The sequence below is a fragment of the Chelonoidis abingdonii genome, chromosome 19 (genome assembly GCF_003597395.2).
Source record: "Chelonoidis abingdonii isolate Lonesome George chromosome 19, CheloAbing_2.0, whole genome shotgun sequence".
In the NCBI taxonomy this organism is placed as follows: Eukaryota; Metazoa; Chordata; order Testudines; family Testudinidae; genus Chelonoidis; species Chelonoidis abingdonii.
In genome coordinates, this window is record NC_133787.1 from 804,292 (window position 1) to 824,560 (window position 20,269).

General features: G+C 54.5%; 1 protein-coding gene across 1 annotated transcript; it reads right to left on the reverse strand.

Moving 5' to 3' along the window:
- Positions 1-12,558: 12,558 nt before the first annotated feature.
- Positions 12,559-16,638, reverse strand: LOC116823742 (chymotrypsinogen 2-like). The gene is made up of 7 exons (XM_032778515.2): positions 16,524-16,638; positions 15,967-16,070; positions 14,701-14,780; positions 14,291-14,369; positions 13,758-13,943; positions 13,189-13,314; positions 12,559-12,768 (listed from the first exon to the last, which is right to left on the reverse strand). Exons 1-7 carry the CDS (start codon positions 16,573-16,575, stop codon positions 12,607-12,609), a joined length of 789 nt encoding a protein of 262 aa, XP_032634406.1. The 5' UTR covers positions 16,576-16,638; the 3' UTR covers positions 12,559-12,606.
- Positions 16,639-20,269: the final 3,631 nt, after the last annotated feature.

Below are 20,269 nucleotides of genomic sequence, written 5' to 3' on the forward strand. Positions count from 1 at the left end.
CCCCCTAGTTCTTGTATTAATGGGAATAAGTAAATAACTTTTCCTTATCCACTTTCTCCACATTCACTCATGATTTTGTATACCTCTATTCATATCCCCCTAGTTCCCTCTTTTCCAAAGCTGAAGATTCCCAGCCTCTTTATTTCTTTTCCTCATGGGACCTCTCAAAACTCCTTTCATTTTATTTGCCCTTTTCTGAACCTTTTCTAGTTCCAGTGTATCTTTTTGGAGAAGAGAACAACATCTGTACACAGTATTCGAGATGTGGCGTACCATGGATTTATATAAGGGCAATAATTATTTCTCCAGTCTTATTCTCTTCCCCTTTTAATGTTCCTAACATCCTGTTTGGCTTTTCTGGACTGCTTGCTGCACACTGCGTGGACATCTTCAGAGACTATCCACGATGACGCAAGGATCTTTTCCTGACTTCATTGTAGCTAATTAGCCCCCATCAGATTGTATGTTATAGTTGGATTATTTTTTCCATGTGCATTACTCTATATTATCCACATTTAATTCTTCTCTGTTGAAGAAAATTGTTGATGTCTGCGACCCAACAGAGCTGGGGATGAGGGGTTTGGGGTGTGGGAGGGACTCATGGCTTGGGCAGAGGGTAGGGGTGCAGGGGTGAGGGCTGTGGGTTGGGGCCAGGAATGAGGGGTTCAGGGTGTGGGGCAGGGGGTTGGGATGTGGGAGGGGGTCAGGGCTCTGGGCTGGGAGTGCAGGCTTTGGGGTGGGGCTAGGAATGAGGGGTTTGGGGTGCTGGAAGGGGCTCTGGTTTTGGGGGGGCTCCGGGTTGGGGCAGGGGATTGGGGTGGCTCCTTATATCAAGTGGCTCCCAATTAGCAGCGCAGCAGAAGTGGCCAGCAGCAAGTCTGTCTCCTAGGTGGAGGCATGCAAGCAGCTCTGCGTGGCTCTCACCCATAGGCACCCCACCCCTCAGCTCCCATTGGAACCTGCCAGTGGGAGTGCAGAGTTGGTGCTCGAGACAGGGGCAGTGTGCAGTGCCCCATGAAACACACACCCACCCCTAGGAGCCTGACCTGCTGTTCGCCACTTCCGGGGCGCAGCACAGTATCAGAATACGCAGGGACTAGCTTGCCTTAGCTGAGCAGCACTGCTAATGGGACTTTTAACGACCCGGTCGGTGGTGCTGACCAGAGCCGCCGCAACCCAGTGCCTGACATTCTGTGACCCGCTGCTGGATCGAGACCCACAGTTTGAAAACTACTGCACTAGAACACAAATCCCATGGGTCCACATCCCCCTGTCAGTTTCTCATTTTCAGCCTCCATAAGCCCAGAGGTCGGAGGAAAAGTTCTTAAGCTGTTTAATTATCTTGGACAATCCTCTTGTGCAACCTTGGTTTACTGGTTTGAGTTGCAGCCCAAATTTGTTGATGAGATTCCTTGGCTGAACTGTTATTCCGCGGCTCCTTTCTAGCTTACAGCCCCTTTGCTCCCTGACGGTTTCTCTGGGCTGGTCTACACTACGAGTTTATACTGAATTTAGCAGCGTTAAACAAAATTAACCCTGCACCCATCCGCACACCAAAGCCCTTTATTTCCATATAAAGGGCTCTTAATACCGGTATCTGTAATCCTCCCCGACGAGGGGAGTAACGCTGAAATCGGTATTGCCATTTTGGATTAGGGTTAGTGTGGCCGCAATTCCATGGTATTGTCCTCCAGGAGCTATCCCACAGTGCACCATTGTGATCGCTCTGGACAGCAATCTGAACTCGGATGCAGGTAGACAGGAAAAATCCCACGAACTTTTGAATTTCATTTCCTGTTTGCCCAGCGTGGAGAGCTGATCAGCACAGGTGACCACGCAGAGCTCATCAGCACAGGTAACTATGCAGTCTGAGAATCAAAAAAGAGCTCCAGCGTGGACCACACGGGAGGTACTGAATCTGATCATTATACGGGGAGAGGGTTCCTTGCTAACAGAACTCCGTTCCAAAAGATGAAATGAAAAAACATTTGGAAAAATTTCCAAGGCCATGATGGAGAGCGGCCACACCATGGACTCAGTACAGTGCCGTGTGACAGTTAAGGAGCTCAGACAAGCCCAGTAAAAGAAAACCAAAAGAAGCAAACAAATGTCCAAGGGCATGGGCGCAAACATGCAGCTTCCACACTGGAGCTGCATGCAGTTTCTAGGGGGGTCCACACCACTACTCATACCCTGACCATGGATTCCAAGGTGGGAGTAATCTCAGCAATGCCTGAGGATTCTGCGGCTACGGAGAAGATGAGGGGAGGAAGAGAGGACAAGTTCAGAGAGCACACGCCCATATTCTCCCAACACCCAGGACATTTTCTCAGCCTGAGGAAACCTCCCAGCCTTCAGTGACTATCCAGACAATGAAGCATGGAAAGGTCCTCTGGTTAGTGTACCTTTGAAATATAATTCGTGGTTTTAAAAGTCAAGGCGTTTTTTAATGCTAATTATTTGCCCTGAGGACTTAGGATCGCGCGGCCAAGTACAGTTACTGGAAAAGTCTGTTAACACTGTCTGGGGATGGAGCGGAAATCTATCCACGGACCATCTCCATGAAAGCTCTCCTGGATTCGGTTACTCCAAAAACTTTGCAAAAGCGTGTTCGTGGCTAAGCGCAGCTTATTCTGTCCTCCAGAGGTAGGACCTTGACAGCCAGCATGTAGCACAATGGTTCAATCATGAAAAGCCCTAAATAGGTCCCATCCAGTGTTTCTGGCAAATCAACCAATTCGTTCTTTAATCTCGCATGTAGTATTCATCTCAGTGGAGCGATATCGGTTTCATGTAACCTGGTTGAGTACGGAATTTAATTAAGGGACAGATGTGGCCATTCCTACGGGCGTGTTTGCCTGTGGCTGAAAAAAAATCCTTCTCTGCAGTTAGCTCAAGCAGGGGGTGGGGGGTGATTGGGCACTGAGCTTTTTTGTGTTGGCTAGCAGGGACTTCCCTGATACCAGACATCAGTTGGGGGAAGTAAGTGACATTCGCAGAGAATTGGGATGGGCGAGGGGGGTTGGTTTCTTGCTGCCACGTTAACAAGAAGACACAGCACTAAGCGGCTTGCTTGTATTTGGGAGAAGGAGGGCGTCTGGATATTGAAGCTGCAGAAGCGAAAGCAATGGCTTACATGGCCGCATGGCGAGCCGAATTCTGTGACCGGACCTTGCGTTGTGAGATGTGTAAACAAGGCCACGTGCATATATTAAATGCAAAATGCGACTCTATGTACTGAAATACATGTGATGTATATGTGATAATCTTGTTACTGTGAAAGAGTATAACCATTTTAAAACGTATCTACTTTTTTAAAGACTTAGCCTTTTCCCCTCCTGCAGCTTGACACAATTTTTCAAAGCCCCTATCCATCCGAAGGCTATCTCAGATAGGCATAGAGAAACAAAGACATAAGAGCGAAATGTTCTCGAAATCATGGAAGTACCGCAATGAAAGAGCTATCTGAATGAGTGGAAGGACGTCGGCATCAAAAGTCAGGAAAGATGCAGTTGACCGTGAGGATAGGAGGACGAATGTTGGGCTAGGAGCGTCGAGGAACGTGAGGAGTTAGTGGAGGCTCGAGAGAGAGGTGGCGGCAGGAAGATCAGAGAGGCATGATGCAATGCTGGGGCGCTGCTATGATCAGAACTGATATGCTCCAGATCTGATGGAGCTTCAGGAACAAGTCAGCAGGATTCAAGTAGTTGCCGCTGCAAGCCCCTGTTATAACTGCCCTCCCCCCCCCCAAGTTTACCCTCACCCAGACGTGTAAGAAGCATGTGGGGAAGGGCTCCCTTGCACTTTCTCATCCTACTTACTCACCAGTTGGACAGCCCAACCAAAAGCTGTCATATTGTGAATATTTCAGTGGCCTTTTCCTTCCCTCCTATGCTCCTCCCACTGCACCAGTACCTTGTCAGTTTCCTCCCATCTTTTTATAATTAATTACATAAGAATACATGATTTAAAGATAGTGACTTTATTTCCTTAGAAAGCAAGCTGCACAATCGAAGGGGGAGGCTGGGTTGTGAACAGGGAATGAGTCAATTAAGGGGCCGTGGTTTTTCATCAAGGGAAAAACAATGACCAGCAGTCACACCGTTCCCTGGCCTGTGATGAAACTTGTTTTCAAATCTTCTTGATGACAACAGCCGCTTCCGGGTGGCCTCTAATGCCCTGTTCTATCTGCGCTTTTTCATAATCAGCAGCCAGTGTGATCTGCCTAAGCCTCCCACCCCACCATAAATGTCCCCCCTTAATTATGGATGGTGTGTAGAGCAAAAGTATAGCAATACATGGGGACATTGGTTTGGCTGATTGACGCGAGTCGGGCGGGCCAGTAATGTCAGCCAGCGACCTTTTAAATGGCCAAATGCACATTCATACCACCGATCTGCACTTGCTCGGCCTGTAGCTTGAAAGCTCCTGACCACTGTCCAGGCCTGCCTGTGTATGGCTTCATGAGCCTATGGCATCTAAAGGGGCGGGTCCCCCCAAGGATAAGTCTAAAGGCATTTCAAATCCCCAGCTGTATTTTGTGGAAGTAATTCCCCTGCTGCAGTCGTTAACGTAGTAGTGTTCCTGAAAGACGCGACGTCATGCCCTTCCCAGCCATTTCCACAAATTGATGTTGGTGAAACGTTCTTGTGTCCAGCAGTTGGCTTGAGCAGCACCATTGAAAGTACCCTGTGCAGTTTATTAACTTAGGTGCCTGGTGGCTCCGGTGCCAGATGATATGGGTTCCATATTGCCCTTACCACAGTTAGGGACTCATTGGAGCAAAGCCATCCATTATGACTGCACATTTCCCAGTAGTCACAACTTGATAGCAGCAAGCTTAGATGATTGCTTTTGGCTACTGCATACAGAGAAACAGCCCCACAATAGATTTGCACTCCAAATTGATTCCCGCACTGGGACCGGTAGCTGTTGGCATTGCAAGCTTCCGAGGGCTATCGCCACTCATGTTCTCACTGTGAGGGCTGCTCTCATGCTTGGTATTACTGGTTTTCAGAAGCAGAGGAAAAGCAAGTCACAAAGTTCCGGAAAGTGCCTTAGCATGCGAAAGTTTCGGCAGCCACTGGGGACTCAACCCACACCTGCAACACTAGCAGTCCCACAGTCTGTGCTTGTTTCCGGACACATCAAAAATCGGGTCATGGCTCGAACCTGCTCAATACCAGCATGATCTCCAACTTGCCGGGACCTGTGGTTTGAGAGAATTCCTTGTCCACGTCCTCATTCACTCTGGCGTCGCCGCACTGCCGTAGCAACCTCCTCCTCGCACTGTTTTTGCAAGGTCCCGGTTCAGCCATAGACTGCATGAGAACCGCATGTGTGTTTACAAATGTGCATGATTGCGTGTCTTGATTCTTGAGCAGGCTCCAATGCTTGCCATGCTATGAGTCTGCACAGTTCACCCAGGAAAAAAGGCATGAAACGGTTGTTTGCCGCTGCTTTCACGGAGGGAGGGGTGAGGCTGTACCCAGAACCACCAGTGACAATGTTTTTTGTCCCATCAGGCACTCGGATCTCAACCCAGAATTCCAAGGGGCAGGGGAGACTGCAGGAACTATGGGAGAGCTACCCACAGTGCAATGCTCTGGAAATTGACACTAGCCTCGGTGCATGGACGCGCACCACCGAATTAATGTGCTTAGTGTGGCTGCGTACACTCGACTTTATACAATCTGTTTCCAAAAACTGGTTTCTGTAAAATCGGAATAATCCTGCAGTGTAGACATACCCTCTATTCCTAGCGCTTCAGCTTGTCGGCCTTAGCATGCTGTTTGCATGGTTTGTTTTACAGTCCTTACTATTTTCTTACTTTCACCACAACACTTTTCCGCCTTATTTCTTAAGTCGGTTTCGCTTTAATTACAGTTTATTTCATTCACCTTTCATTGGGCTGTACTTTTCTCACAGTTTTCTAACCAGGGGTGAAAGTAACTTAAAGGACTTACTGGTACTCCAGAGTCCTGCGGAGGGGGAGGGGCCTCAACTGGAAGAGGCGTGGCCTCTATCAGAAGATGTAGGGCCTTTAAATCCTGGGGCTTTTAAGTCAGGATTTAAAGGGCTCAGGAATTCGGCTGAAGCTAGAGCCAGGCCCTTTAAATTAACCCTGGAGCTACCAGCTGCAGAGCTGGCTGGGAGCCCTGGGGTTTGGGCAGGGGTGAAAGTAATTTACATTTCTTACCCATATGGTCCAATCACAACCCACCCACCTCTCCTACGTACTTCATGGATCCCTCCCATTGCATGACATAGATAGAGAAAATAAAGCTACTTCCAGCATTGTCTGTAATAAAACCTTACTATTGAAATAAGCCTGAAAAAGTGAAAACTCACTGTCACATTTTTCTCTGTGTCTTCCCTCCTCCTCCTCCAGCCAGGCTACCAATGTTAGGCTCTGTGCTTTCTCCCTGCCTGGCAAGCAGCAGCTCCTGCAAAGGCTTCCCTCTAGCTGGCAGTAGGGAGACTGCCTCCTGCTTAAGAACAATTTAAACTCAGTCGTTCCCTCATGGTTCAGCCCCCAGGGTTGAGAGAGGTTTCTGGCATCTTTTTAATTTCACTCCCAGTTGTTGGGGGGGAGGGGGGGAGGAAGCTGTGTGTGACCATGGCAGGGGCAGTTCTTTTCTGCTCCCTGGATGAGAGGATCTCGAATACTACTAAAATACAATAGTAGGGACCAGTTGCTCGGGTTGGGGCAGTCAGCGGCAGGCTGCAGCGGCATTGTTTGTGACACACACATACATACATACACATACATACTGTATGTATGTGTATGTGTATGAATGTGCCACAGACAATGCAGCTGCAACCTGCCACTGACCAGCAGGGAGCCAGCAGGTGCTGCTGGGCTGGGTCTGCCAAGGAGTAAGTAACCAAGGCAAAAACCACAGCCAGCCAGCCAGGGAGGGAGCCGGCGGAGTGGGGAGGAGGAGAGGAAAGGAAAGTCAGGGTGAATGAAGGACAACTGGAATAGCCTTCATGAAATACACAAGATATTTAAAAGCAGCAGAGAATCCTGTGGCACCTTATAGACTAACAGACGTTTTGGAGCATGAGCTTTCGTGGGTGAATACCAACTTCGTCGATTTCAGCTGTGCACTCTGCAGGCAGGACAAACAAAAAGAGATCTGAGATTGCCACCGCTGTCCTAAGGACATTCAGGTTTTAAATCAACTAGAAAGAGGGTGGATTGAAGAAAACACTAATTTCTTTCAAAGAGGCACAATAATTCCGATATTTGCAGTTTTTCCCTCCAATCCCTTTGGAGGTTTGTCTATGGGCTATTTGCTTCCCTGTAAATCTTAGTTGCTTAGCAAAATTGCTTTGTCCCAAAATAAACTAATCATCATGACACATCTTCCACCATGTTCTCCATGTTTTGTGTGTTTTTCTTAAACAGTCATTTCAAAGAGGATCTGCAAGCAGTTTGAACATCACAAACCATGATCTCTTGCTGGGAGGGAATGGGATAGATTTGAACTTGGAAATGGTTCCTGATTTTGATTGTGTTTAGGAGATCCCCTCATCCCAGGGACAGAAAAGAACTGCCCCTGCCATAGTCACACACAACCAACAACAACTGGGAGTGAAATTAACAAGGATGCCAGAAATGACTCCTAACTCTGGGCACTGAACTACCCCGGGAACAGCTGAGTTTAAACTGTTCTTTTGCAGGCAGCAGCACCAGGCATCTCAGCTAGTCTCCCTACTGCAAGCTAGAGCCTAGAGGAAAACCTCTGCTGGGAGGGGCGGAAATGGGGAGGAATGCAGAGCCTTGTCTGTAGCCTGGCTGGAGGAGGGGGAGGGAGAGGGAGGAGATGAGAAACCAATGCGATAGTGAGTTTTCCCCTTCCACCTGCTTTTATTAGCTCTGAATTTAAGCTGTGCAGCCAAATGCTTGTATTTGTTGTGTATGTTAGTATTGGAGAGATCCCCTCATCCCCGGGGGCAGAAAAGTACTGCCCTTGTCATGGTCAAACACACCCTTCCCTAAACCCCCTCCCCCCAGCTACTGTGAGTGAAATTAACAAGGATGCCAGAAACCTAACCCTGGGGGCTGAACCATCAGCGAACAGCTGAGTTTAAACTATTCTTATGCAGGGAGCAGGTTTCTCTCTCTCTCCCTCATTCGGTGTCCTTTTCTTATCGGTCCTCCGTACGGGCGCGTACCAGCTTACTTTAACCTCTGTTTCTAACAATGTTTTTCTAATAGTTTCTTAGAGACTCTTTGTTTATTTTTCCTCTCATTTAACAGTACTGTTCTTCCTTTAACTTTCCCTCTTTTCCCCTTACACCAGTGTCTTTCCTCTTTCGAGGTACTGCCCCTTTGCGGCCAGCCCTGCAGCACCTGCTCGCTGTGGCTTTCCTGTTCCTCCTGACGTGGACTTTCTCCCTTGGAGCTCTGACAATGGGGCCCCAGCCACTGGCTCTCCACGCGGTGCAGCCCTTCTTTGCTGCTTTGTTCTCTCTCCTCCAGCGCTGGGCAGCCTGCCTCCAGACTCCACCAGCCATTTCCACCACTGCCTCTTTGGCCCATTCACAGCAGGGCTCTGGGGGGAAGCGGCCACCTGCCCTTTCTTTTTTTTCCCAAAACCATCCTGGGCTCAAGCTGATCCTGCTTAGACTCCCCTGGAGTCCAGCTCCCCTCCTCCCTGAGCAGCTCCCCCTTTAAAAACATATTCTAAACAGGCAGAGGCTGCTTCAGATGCACTTTTGACCCCTGGCCTCCAATGCCTCTGTGGGGAGTGGGGGGCATCACATATTCAGTCCCTGCAAAAAAGCCACAGTCAGTGTCTGTCCCCAATACTAGGCTCAGAGCAACCCATCCAGACTGTCATAGAATATCAGGGTTGGACAGGCCCTCAGGAGATCATCTAGTCCAACCCCCTACTCAAAGCAGGACCAATCCCCCAACAGATTTTTTTTTCTTTACACCGTTCCCTAAAGGGCACCCCTCAAGGACTGAACTCAGAAGCCTGGGTTTAGCAGGCTAATGCTCAAACCACTGAACTATCCCTTCCCTCTGACCCAGCAAGGAGGGTGTTTGTTGTTCTTGTGCCAAAGCTGGCTGCTGTCCTGCAACTGCAGCCCTGAGGCAGAGCCCCAGCAAGGGGCCATGTGGCATTTGGAACCCCCATGCCCATCAAATACCCCACCCCACACGGGCTGTCCAGGGCTGTGTCCCGTGCTGGCAGTGTTCATGGGCTGGCCCTGGAGTGGGCTGGCTGGCACCAGGAGACCTGAAGGGACTGATGTGATGGAGTAGGGACTGTCTGTGTGGGGGATGGGAGAGCCAGCCATGTCTTCAGGTGAGGGACAGGACCCAGGCCTGTAACCTGAGCCAGGGGCCGGGGGGAGGCGTGTCAGCACCTTTGCCCAGGAAGCTGGACAAAGGAAGAGGCTGGCTGGAGGAAATGCAGTTCAGTTTTAGTTTTGGGCTGGGTGGTTGGAATTCAGGGAATCCTAAGCTGGGATCCAAACACCCTGAACCCCCAGAAGGACTCGAGTGAGGGGTCCTGGCTGTGCCTACAAGCTCTGCTGTAACCTGCATTCCTGTTGTCCAATAAACCTTCCGTTTTACTGGCTGGCTGAGAGGCACTGTGAGGCCCAGGAAGAGGGATGCAGGGCCGGACTCTCCCACACTCCGTGACAACTGAAGCAGGTGAGCCATGGGCTGCAGGGAGATCTGAAAGGACTGAAGCAGGTGAGCCATGGGCTGCAGGGAGATCTGAAAGGACTGAAGCAGGTGAGACATGGGCTGCAGGCACCAGCAACCCACTTCAGTGATGGGGGAGGCTCAGTCCTGCCGGCTGGGATCTCACCTGTGGGATGGAATCCCCACTCCTACTGTCACAGCCGGGGCATGGAGGTCCAGCCTAGTGGGTGGGGCCAGAGGCAGGGTCAGAAGCCAGGGACCAGAGCCAGGCGATGCAGCAGGGTCTGCCTTGGCAGCCAGCTGGGGGTTGCCTAGCTGCACTGACACCAGGCCTAAGTAACACCCCTAACTGTCAGGGCCCTTGGCACACTGCCCATCAGACACAGCCTGTGGTGCTTGGCTCCAGAACGCTCACAGTCTGTGGCTGGTGACTGCCAGCACTGCTGAGTGTGGCAGTCCCCCAGGGACCAGCAGCCCCACGTTCTACCCTGAGGATCCTCAAAGCCCCGAGGCCACAGGATGGGGCATCTCCTGCAGCGAGACCAGAAAATCTTCTGCAGTGGCAGCCTCCAGCCTTTTGGGCAGGTCTTGGCTGGTGACCATGCGGGCCCATGGGAGTGCAGGTTGGTGCAGGGTTGTGTGTAAATGAGTGACACCCTTCCCCAGTAATCAGTGCACCCCAGAACAGCTGGCACGGCTCAGAGCAGCTGACACAGCACGTACCATCCAGTGCAGGTCAGAGTGACTGACACAGCTTGTACACAGGCATGGCCCCAGATCAGTGGGCACAACGTGTACAGGCCAGAGTGACTGACACAGTACATACAGCCAGTGCGCTTCCAGAGCGGATGACACAGTGTGTATCAACCAGCACACCTGAGTGGCTGGCACAGTGTGTAATGGCTGCCACACCCTAGAGCAGCTCACATGGCACGTACAAGCCGGCACACCCCCAGAGCGCCTGGCACGGCGCATACAGGCTGGCGCACCCCCAGAGCGGTTGGCATAGGGTACCGACTGGTGTGGCCTGGAGCTTCAGTGAGAAGCTGAGGCTGTGCACAGCAGCATGGTTGGGAGTCCAGTCTAGCCATGTGTGGGACCACGTCTGGGCCCTGGGGGGCCTGACTCGCACAATGAATGGATGGGGTCTGTGGAAAGTGCCACGCTTCTGCTGGAGCAAACCTGGGCCTGGCACTGTCAGCTGCATGGCAGCCCCTGCTGCCGGCTCAGAGAAGCAGGAGATTGAGGTACCGCAACTGAAGCTGTGCTTTGCTCCCCAGCTGGGCAATCCCAGAGGGATGGCTTGGCTGCTGAATTCTATTGGGTGGGGACTTTGAACTACTAGAACCTGCCCGGCCTGCTAGCAGACTGGCTCTGCCAAGCTGTCTTCACTGCACAGTTCCCCCAGGTTATCTGCACCCCGCGTAGCCTAGCTCAGCAGTGAGCATCCCCATGGCCAAGCGCATCCCTCGTTACTGCGCCCTCCCTGCTTCTGCCTTCACGCGGGTGTGGCTGGGCCATGGCCCGTGGTACGCTGGGCTGAGATGCACAAGGATTTCTTCCCAGTCTCTCCTTCGAAGAGAATGATGGGAAGGCACTGAAGGGTGAGTGGCACCTGCGTGATCTGCGCCAGCATCCCCACTGCAAAGTGGGTGAGTTAATGTCAAACTGCAGCCTGTGTCCAACTACAGTCTGGGGATAACTGGCTGGCTGCAGCACTGCTGATGGGCTGGAGGTTACAGTGCATCACAGACTGAATGGGGTCAGCAATGTGACGTTGCTGTGAAGAAGGCGAATGTGGTTCTGAGGTGTATTAAGAGGAGTGCTGTGTGTAAGGCACGGGTCATTGTCCCACTCAGCTCAGCACTGGGGAGGCCCCCACTGGAGTCCTGTGTCCCATTCTGGTCACTGCACCTTAGGGAAGATATGGACAAATTGGAGAGTCCAGAGAAGAGCAACAAAAGGGATCAAAGATTTAGAAAACCTGCCCGGTGACGAAAGGTTATACCGGGTCAGCCATGGACGTGTTGAGTCTGGAGAAAAGATGGCGGAGGAGGTACCTGGTAACAGTCTTTAAACATGTTAAGGGCTGTTAGAAAGACCGATTGTTCGCCATGTCCGCTGAGGGCAGGACAAGACATAATGGCTTAATCTGCAGCCAGGAAGATGTAGGTCTGATGTGAAGAAAAACTTTCTAACTCTCAGGGTAGTAAGTTCTGCAACAGGCTTCCAAGAGAGGCTGTAGAATCTGTCACTGGAGGTTTAAGAACAGGTGGGACAAACCCCTGTCAGGGCTGGTCTAGATTTCCTTGGGCCTGCCTCCAGGACGGGCGCTAGTGTTTTTAGCGCCCTAGGTGCACAGCCATTTCACCGCCCCCGGCGTTGGTACCGCGGCTCCGGTGGACCTGCCGCAGTCGTGCCTGCGGAGGGTCCGCTGGTCCACAGCTTCGGTGGAGCTGCCGCAGATGTGCCTGCGGGAGGTCCACCGGAGCCGCAGGAGCAGCTGACTGTCCGCAGGCATACCTGCGGCAGCTCCACTGGAGCCACGGGACCAGGGGACCCTCCGCAGGCACGACTGCGGCAGGTCCACCGGAGCCACCTGCTGCCCCCCCTGGCAAAATGGCGCCCCCCAATAATCCTGGCGCCCTAGGTGATTGCCTAGGCCGCCTAAATGGAAGCGCCGGCCCTGCCTGCCTCCGCGCAAGGGGCTGGACTAGGTGATCTGTCCATGCTGTGGGATGACTTGGCCAGTGGTACCATGTGCTGCGGTACATATCCACCAGGGGGCGCAGATAGACAGGAGAAGACCAGACACCATGTGCCTTAGGTCTCCGTTATACCCCCACCACATGAGCCCTGTGGCAGCCCAGGAGCCAAGGACTGGAGAACACGGGCACGGCCAGTCTCTGACGTGCCTTTATTAACGCGCGGCTGAATTAATTGGCCGCGATGATCTGGTCGATCCAGGCCCTGAGCTTGGTGATGCGGGCGTAAACGCCGGGCGTGGAGGTGGAGCAGGTGCTGCTTCCCCAGGAGACGATCCCCACCAGGGTCCAGGCGCCGTCCTTCTGGCAAACCAGGGGGCCGCCGGAGTCACCCTGCAAGGACAAGCAGCAGGTTGGGGGGCGTCTCCTCCTAGGGGGAGGGAAAGCGAGGAGGACCCGCTCATCTACCAGCTGTTCCCCGAGTGCAAACGAGTCTGCGTTTGTCTGGATGGGGCCCTACGTATCCACCGTGGGCCCCAGGGCTGGGGAGAGAGATGTGGAGCCGGGATTGTGGGCAGGGAAATGGGAGCCTAGTGGAAGGGAGGGAGGGATGCACAGATCCCTGGTTAGATGAAGGGGGGCTGCCTGGACGGCTGCAGGGATGGGGTGATAGGCAGGCAGGGAGAGAGGGATGGCGAGAGAGCGGAGCTGGCTAGCAGGACAGTGTTCTGAGCAGTGGCTAGGAGTGATGTATGGCCAGACAGGCGAGCACAGAGGCAGCCAGGGGGGCTGCAGTGCTGCAGAGCTGGGTACCATGCAGGAGGAGGCTCCAGCGGCGCCGGCGCAGATCATGACATCATGGATGTTGCCCCAGTAGCTCTTGCACTGCCTGTTGGTCAGCAGGGGCAGGGCTGCCTGCTGCAGCTGGTCTGGGGTGTTCTGGGCTGGAAAACAGAGGCAGGCAGGAGATGGCATCAGCCAGGCAGCATGGGGCAGCCCCTGATCCCAGACACTGCAGCCCCTGGGCCTCACCTGGCACCGGGACCTCAACAGAGAGGGAGGAGCCTGGAGAGCTCCTCCTGGGGCCCCTATGCAGAGGAAGGGGCCCCTGCTGCACCTGCCCTCCCAGGGCACGCACAGGACAGCTGTGTCCAGTCAGGCGGGACCCCTCCCAGTCAAATTCTCTGGGTTTGGCCTGGGGCAGGGAGAGAAGCAGGGCCTGGAGGGGCAGAGGGCTGCCCAGTGCTGCAGGGGCTGAGCTGGGCCCTCTTTCCTTCTCCATCATGTGCCCAGGAAGGTGAGGGGGCAGGGGGCTGAGGAGAGGGGTTGGGGAAGAATCAGAGCAGTTAGCTAAGCTGAGTCCCCCGCATGGCCGGAGATACGTTACCACTGGGATCAGTCAGGCCCCAGCCTGTGGTCACGCAGGTCAGGCCTCCAGGGAAGTTGTCAGTGGCCGCAGGCAGGCACACGGGGGACACACGATCCGTCATGTTGGCTGGCTTGGCCAGCTTGAGCAGGGTGATGTCGTTCTTCATGGAGCCGCTGCTGAATTTGCGGTTCTGGAAAACCTGCCACGTGAAACAGAGGAGCATGAGTCCATGTCAAGCCCTTGTATGAGACCCCACCGAAATCTCATCCACCCCATAGCAGGACTCACATAGGCCACGTCCACCCACCTTCAGCAGGGCTCCCCGGAGACCATGTCCACCCCCCTCCATCAGGACTCCCCAGAGACTGTGTCCACCCTCTGCAGGACCCTGAGGAGCTCTGCCCGTTAGACATGACACAGGCTGACCTGTGAGTGTACTGGGGGCTGAGGTGGGCACCAAGGGTGACTGGGGGACCAGTGTTTCAGGCTCATGGAGGGAGGACATGTGCAGCCCCTGAGGGGACCCCATGCTGGCCAGCCCCCTACCTGGGCAATCTGCAGGACTTGCACATCCTCGGCCGGAGAGCCTTGGTCAAATTCCCCCAGAACCACACGGTCACTTGTGCTGCAGGGGAACAAAAGGAAGCCCCAAGTACAGCGAAATGTGGGGCAGGCCTGTCTCCCTGCAGCACCTTCTGTCCCCTCTTGGTCTGTACCTGGAAAGGGTGGCCTGGGCAGTGCAAGCCCCTGGAGCCGGCTCAGGGCCTGGGTGGCTGGGCAGGGGATTGCGGGGCCGAAGAAAGCCGCCAAGGCCATGTGAGCCGAGTGGAGCTCTCTGTGATGCCCGGGCCCCATGCCCAACAGTATCTGCCAGGACAGCTCAGTGCAGGTGGCACAGCCATTGCCCGCTGGTGCCTGGACCACAGCGCCCCCCCAGCTCCTGCCCCAGTTCCTACCTGACGCCGCAGTGAGCGGCGGTGACCACCCAGTTCTCGCTGATCAGGGAGCCACCGCAGAAATGGAAGCCGGTGTTGTCCTGTGGGGAGGGGGAGAGCAGGCGGTGACCGAGCCGGCCCATGACAACCACGTGCCGGGGACCCCCCACTCTGCCTGGCGGGGGCTGCTGGGAACCAGGGAGGGCAATTGGGGCCAGAGCATCAAACTAAGAGGGAGCAGCTGGCTGAGACCCATCCCTGGGAAGCAAGTGCCCCCTCTGGGCATCCCGTGCCCTCTGCCCCATCTGCCAGACCCTGCCGGGCACAGATTACAGCAGGGGCAGGCCTGCCCCATCCCACAGGGATCTCTGCTGAGCCCATGTACTCGGAGAGGAGCCAGGGCCTGCAATGCCGGCAGGGGCTGAGAGCGGCAGGAGAGAAGGTGACTTGGGGCAGGGGAAGGATTCCCACCAGAGCCCAGGCACCACAGCTGGAGTGGCACACAGGCCAGGTCAGTTCATCTCACTGTCTCAGGCAGCGCTGCCCATCGGCGGATGTTGCCCTGGAGTAACAGGCCCCTGTCCCACAGCAGAGCAGACACCAATCGGGGGCAGGGAGGCTGGGAATTAAGCAATTTTCCAAAGGGAAAGCAGGACACCATGTGGGTCTGGCCCAAGTCCTTCTCCTCACGCGGGGCTGGCCCGAGCCCTTCCTGCCTGCCCATCCTCCAGCCCCCGTGAGACTGTTGCTGCTTGCCAGACCCCTGCCTGCCACCTGCCCAAGACCTCCCCCCCCCCGCATGGGGCTGGCATCACAGTTTGCGCTCTGCACTGCACCTGTTTGCACTTGCCAACTTGATCAGTTAGGCAAGGCAAACAGGACAAATGCCCATTTTTGCCAAAAAAGTCAGGACGCCCAGGATAAGGCTTAAAAAAGGAACTGTCCTGGCCAGAACGAGACGTATGGTCACCCTACTGGGAATCCACCTGCATGCCCCGGAGCCAATCTAAGCAGCAAGGAGCAGCCAGTGCTGCTGGGAAATGCACACAGAACATGGAGGCGGGTGCAGCAGGGAGCAGCTGGGGGGCTCAGATACCACGGTGATGGGCGTGTGCAGGACCTGTCAGATGAATCCCCAGTAGCACGGAGATGCTGCCTAGCTGCCCTGGCACACCATGAAATCCCCCCCACCCCAGGTTCTCTAAGGGCCAGGCCTTCCTGCCTTTCCCCCCAGCTTTGCTCCCCACGGGGGCCCCGGCCTGGATGAAGGGGCTCCTGGGCTCTCACCTGTAGGGAGACCTGCCAGGGCCAGGATCCAGGAACCACTGTCTCACCATTCACAATTCGAGCGTAGCCGCTGATGACAGGCTGGATGGCAGGGAGGCCGCAGCCTGGGGGAGGGAAGGAGAGGAGTTACCCACAGCTGCCGGGGTCCAGCGAGGAGGGAGCACAGCGTTAGGGCCCAGGCTGCTCCGTGGGGCACCGCAGCAGTGGGGCGGCAGCTTGGGGAGCAGTCGGTGGCTGGGGGTCTTTGCTACAGCCATGGGCATATGCTGCCCACTCCAGTTCACCTGGGGACATCCCCCAGAGCCAGGGCCAGGGCTGTACAGCCGCCATGGGGGGGCAGAATGGGCTGGGTGGGTGGCGAGCGCCGTCGAGCACAGCATGGTGTGGGCTGCATCCGTCTGCGCTATCAGCAGGGTCTCTCCAGCTGGGGGAGTAGACACAGGGCCAGTGCTGCTGTCACTGGCGTCTCCTCGGGAGCTCCCTGTGGCAGAGAGACCCTTCCCTGGCTCTGGGCCCTCCAGCCCCTGCTGCCAGTCGAAGGAGGCCGTGGTACTTACCATGGGCAGTGCCCAGGAAGGCGAGGCAGGGCAGGAGCCAGAGGAAAGCCATTCTGCTGCTTACGTGGGTCCTGGAGCCCGAGCAGGGCCAGCAGCCCTTTATACTCCTGCCAGAGGCAGCTCTGGGGAGGTGGCAGCTGAGAAAGAGACAGGAGCCAATATTTCACCCTTCTGTCTGGGGACCTTGGGGAGATAAACTGGGCAGCCCTGAGGTGCCATGGGCAGAGTGCCAAAGGGCAGGCTGGCCAGTGGGCAGGACTTGGGCCAGGAACTGGGACTGCAGCAGCTGCTCCCTGGAGGTGTGTGGGGAGCCAGGGAGCTGTGTGGGAGCCAGAGGGCACAGACCCGGGAGCAGAGAGCCCACAGGAGTCTGTGACCCACTGCCCTCAGGGGAGTGACATCCCTGGGAGCCGTATGCCACGTCCTGCTGTGCGTGATGCATGTTTCCCCTCCCCACTCAGCAGCCTGCAGGCCGTGCAGAGGGGAGAGCACAATGCCAAGGGCTCTGCGAAAGCTGTCCTAATGCTCAGGGGGCTGCTCCTTTCGTTTCCCATCCATATAGTGTCTTATCAGCCACCCTGTGTCCCTGCCTCTCCTCACACACCATGCCTTGCTGTGCCATCTGTGTGGCTGTGCCTCAACTCGGGGACACTGACTCAGAGACTCCAGACCATGAGACCCCCAATCAGAGACCCCCACGGTGGGTGTCACTGGAGGCCATGCGGAGCTATGCTTTCCAGGATAGGGGCGCCATGTCATACCAGCAGGTATCTCTGCTGCTCTGAACACTGCATTCACAACGTCAAAGCTACTCCCTCAGGCCACCCTGGGGAGCTCCCCTGCTTTGAGAGATGCAGCTGGCCCTAAGCCTCCACAAGCAGGCCCAGCCTATTATGAAGGTGGCAGGCATTGCTCTTGGGGGAATTCTGCACCTTTGCGCAGATGCATAATTAATGTGCCATGCATAATTGTTTTTCACAGAAATTAACTTCTGCCAGAAAGTTGCTGCAGTTCTGCCTTTTGCCCACCAGGGACTACTGTGGCACTAGAACAGAGCAGGAACTCCCAGGTGGCAGACTGCGGCAGGGGCTGAATGGGAGTGGAGGCATGAGCATGGGGGAGGGGGTGCAGGGACACATGGTGGAAGGCGATGGCTGAGTGGGAGCACAGAGACACATGGGAACAGGGGAAGGGATGTAGGGACACGTGGGGATGGGAGGAGGAGACTGGCTAAGGAGGTGCAGGGACACCTGGGGAGGGGGCTGACTGATGGGGTTCAGGGACACAGAGATGAGAGGGAGTGCAGGGTCACATGGGGAGGGGAAGCAAGGACACATGGGGACAGGGGCAGATGTGCCTGATCAAATGGGAGAGGCTTGGGGTCAGCCAGGGTCTGCATCAATCCCTAACAATCCCTTCCTGCCCCAAAATCAATTCCATATTTCTCCCACCTACACCCAACAACCCTCCAGGTTCACTCCTAGGCTCCTTCCCTCTCCTGCATTACCCCTAACTCCTTCAAGCCTTTGCATTGCTTCTGAAGGGGCAGGAAATACGTTCCTTACTATATTTTAAATGAATTACTCAAAGTTATGTATTAATACGCCTAGTGAGGAATGTATTTGACAAAAAACATTTCCTGAACCATTTTCATTGTCTGTATTGTTACAGATATACTCACTGACATATTTTGAAATAAATTACCAAAATACTTGAAACTGGCATGATTATATTGTGGTATTTTGACAAATAAAATATGCAGAATTTTAAAATATTGGGTGCTGAATTTTCAGGCACAGAATTCCCCCAGGAGTAAAGTGTGCAGCTAAGGTACTACCTGTTCTCATAGGACATTGAACCTAGGGCCTGCAGAGCCAAGAGCATGAACTGCTACAGCTTGAGTTAACAGGCTCTCACTAAAGGCTGGTAGCTGCAGCAGCCCTGTTCCCTGTGGCTCAGGTGAGTCCCACAAAGTGACCAGAGGGCACAAAGCATCTCTTCTCTCAGTGACTAGCAGGGGCTGTGGCACTCCCACCCACCCGAGTACAAATCTCACTCTGGTCACCTCCATCTGGACTCCAGCACCCTCAGCTGGTAAGCAACTGGTCGGCTCGTTGGCAGTGGGAGTCAGCAGCAAGTGGGGCTGCTGCAGAGTGGGCCTGGGGGAAACCGGTCAAGGGAGATGTGGGGGCTCCCCCCAATTAAAGGGTGGCTGAAGCAATACAGTGAGCTCATGGAATTCGCACCCAAACCCTAACAATTCTGCAGCCAGTTCTTAGCTGGATTTAAACCTTGCAGCGAATTGGGGCGTCCCTTGCACAGAGGGATTTGGCTCTCCCCAGCCCACAGTCAACTTTGCACTTCTGCCCCCCTTCAGAGGCTGAGTGGCTTTCCTCAACACCTGTTCAACTCACCAGAGTGCCCTCAGATGGGGGTGCGGGGCTAGCCAGATTGCCTGTGGCAGTGCTAGAGGGTTTCTGCTATGCATGGGGGACGGCCAGCGCCCTGACTCAGAACCATGTGCACCTGAAAGTGGGGGGACAGGCTGAGCAGGAGGCATCTCAGCTGCTCTTCTCAAAGCCAGGGCTCTGCTGTGAATGCCCTACTATTGTGCTTGGATGCTGCTGCCGGTTACCTGCTCAGCTGCCAACTGATGACGTTCAAGATTTTCCCTCCAGAGCCCTCCATCGCCTCCCTGATCAGTGGGTTCCAGGTGTCACGGAGTGTGGAGAGAGACAAGGCCCTGCCCCCCCCGGCTTCCTGCAAGTCTCCATGACTCTCAGCCAGCCAGTAAAACAGAAGGTTTATTTAGAGGACAGGAACACAGTCCAAAACAGGCCTTGCAGGTACAGACAACAGGACCACCTCAGTTAGGTCCATCTGGGGGGTGGGGGGAGGGGCAGGAAGGCCAGAGCCCTGTTGGGAGGCCCTCCATTTTCCCAGACAGCTCCAAACTGAAATCCCCTCCAGCCCCTCCTTTCTGGCTTTTGTCTCTTTCCTGGGCCAGGAGGTCACCTGATCTCTGTTCACCTTTAGAGTGAAATAGCAAGCGTCAGATCACATGATCTGGTTTCAAGAGAAGAATATTGTGTTACTTATACTGCATCCACCATCCATAAAAAAATATGCTGGGGAGCAAAGTCACTCTTCACATTCACATTATTTTCTTTTAAAGAAGTTTGCTGGATCAGCTTGTCACGGAGTCCCCGGGCGATGCTCTGGAACTCTCTCCACAAAGCCAGTCAGGAATTTGGGGAGCCTCCTCTCCCTTGGAGCAGCCTGTCTTCATGGCAAGAAGCTCACATGGCTTCACCTTTCTGGGTCTGACCTTGGAGCATGCAGCATCCTTTGCCCCTCCATGTGCTTCCCACAGTGAGTCCGCCCAGGCGGGGTCCTGGGGAAGCCAGAGGGTCCTGCACGCACCCTTACTTCGCAATCAGACGTGACTCTTAGCCAGCCAGTAAAACAGGGGTTTATTAGATGACAGGAACATGGTCTAAAACAGTGCTTGTAGGTACATAAAATGAGACCCCTCAGCTGGATCCATTCTGGGGCCCAGCGAGCCAGACAATCCCATCTGCCCTCACTTCCCGTCCCCAGCCAGCCCCAAACTGAAACCCCCTCCAGCCCCTCCTTTCTGGCCTTTGTCTCTTTCCTGGGCCAGGAGGTCACCTGATCTCTTTGTTCACCTTTAGCCATTCCCTTGCAAGAGGGAGGGCCACAGCCATTTGTTTCCAGGAGACAGT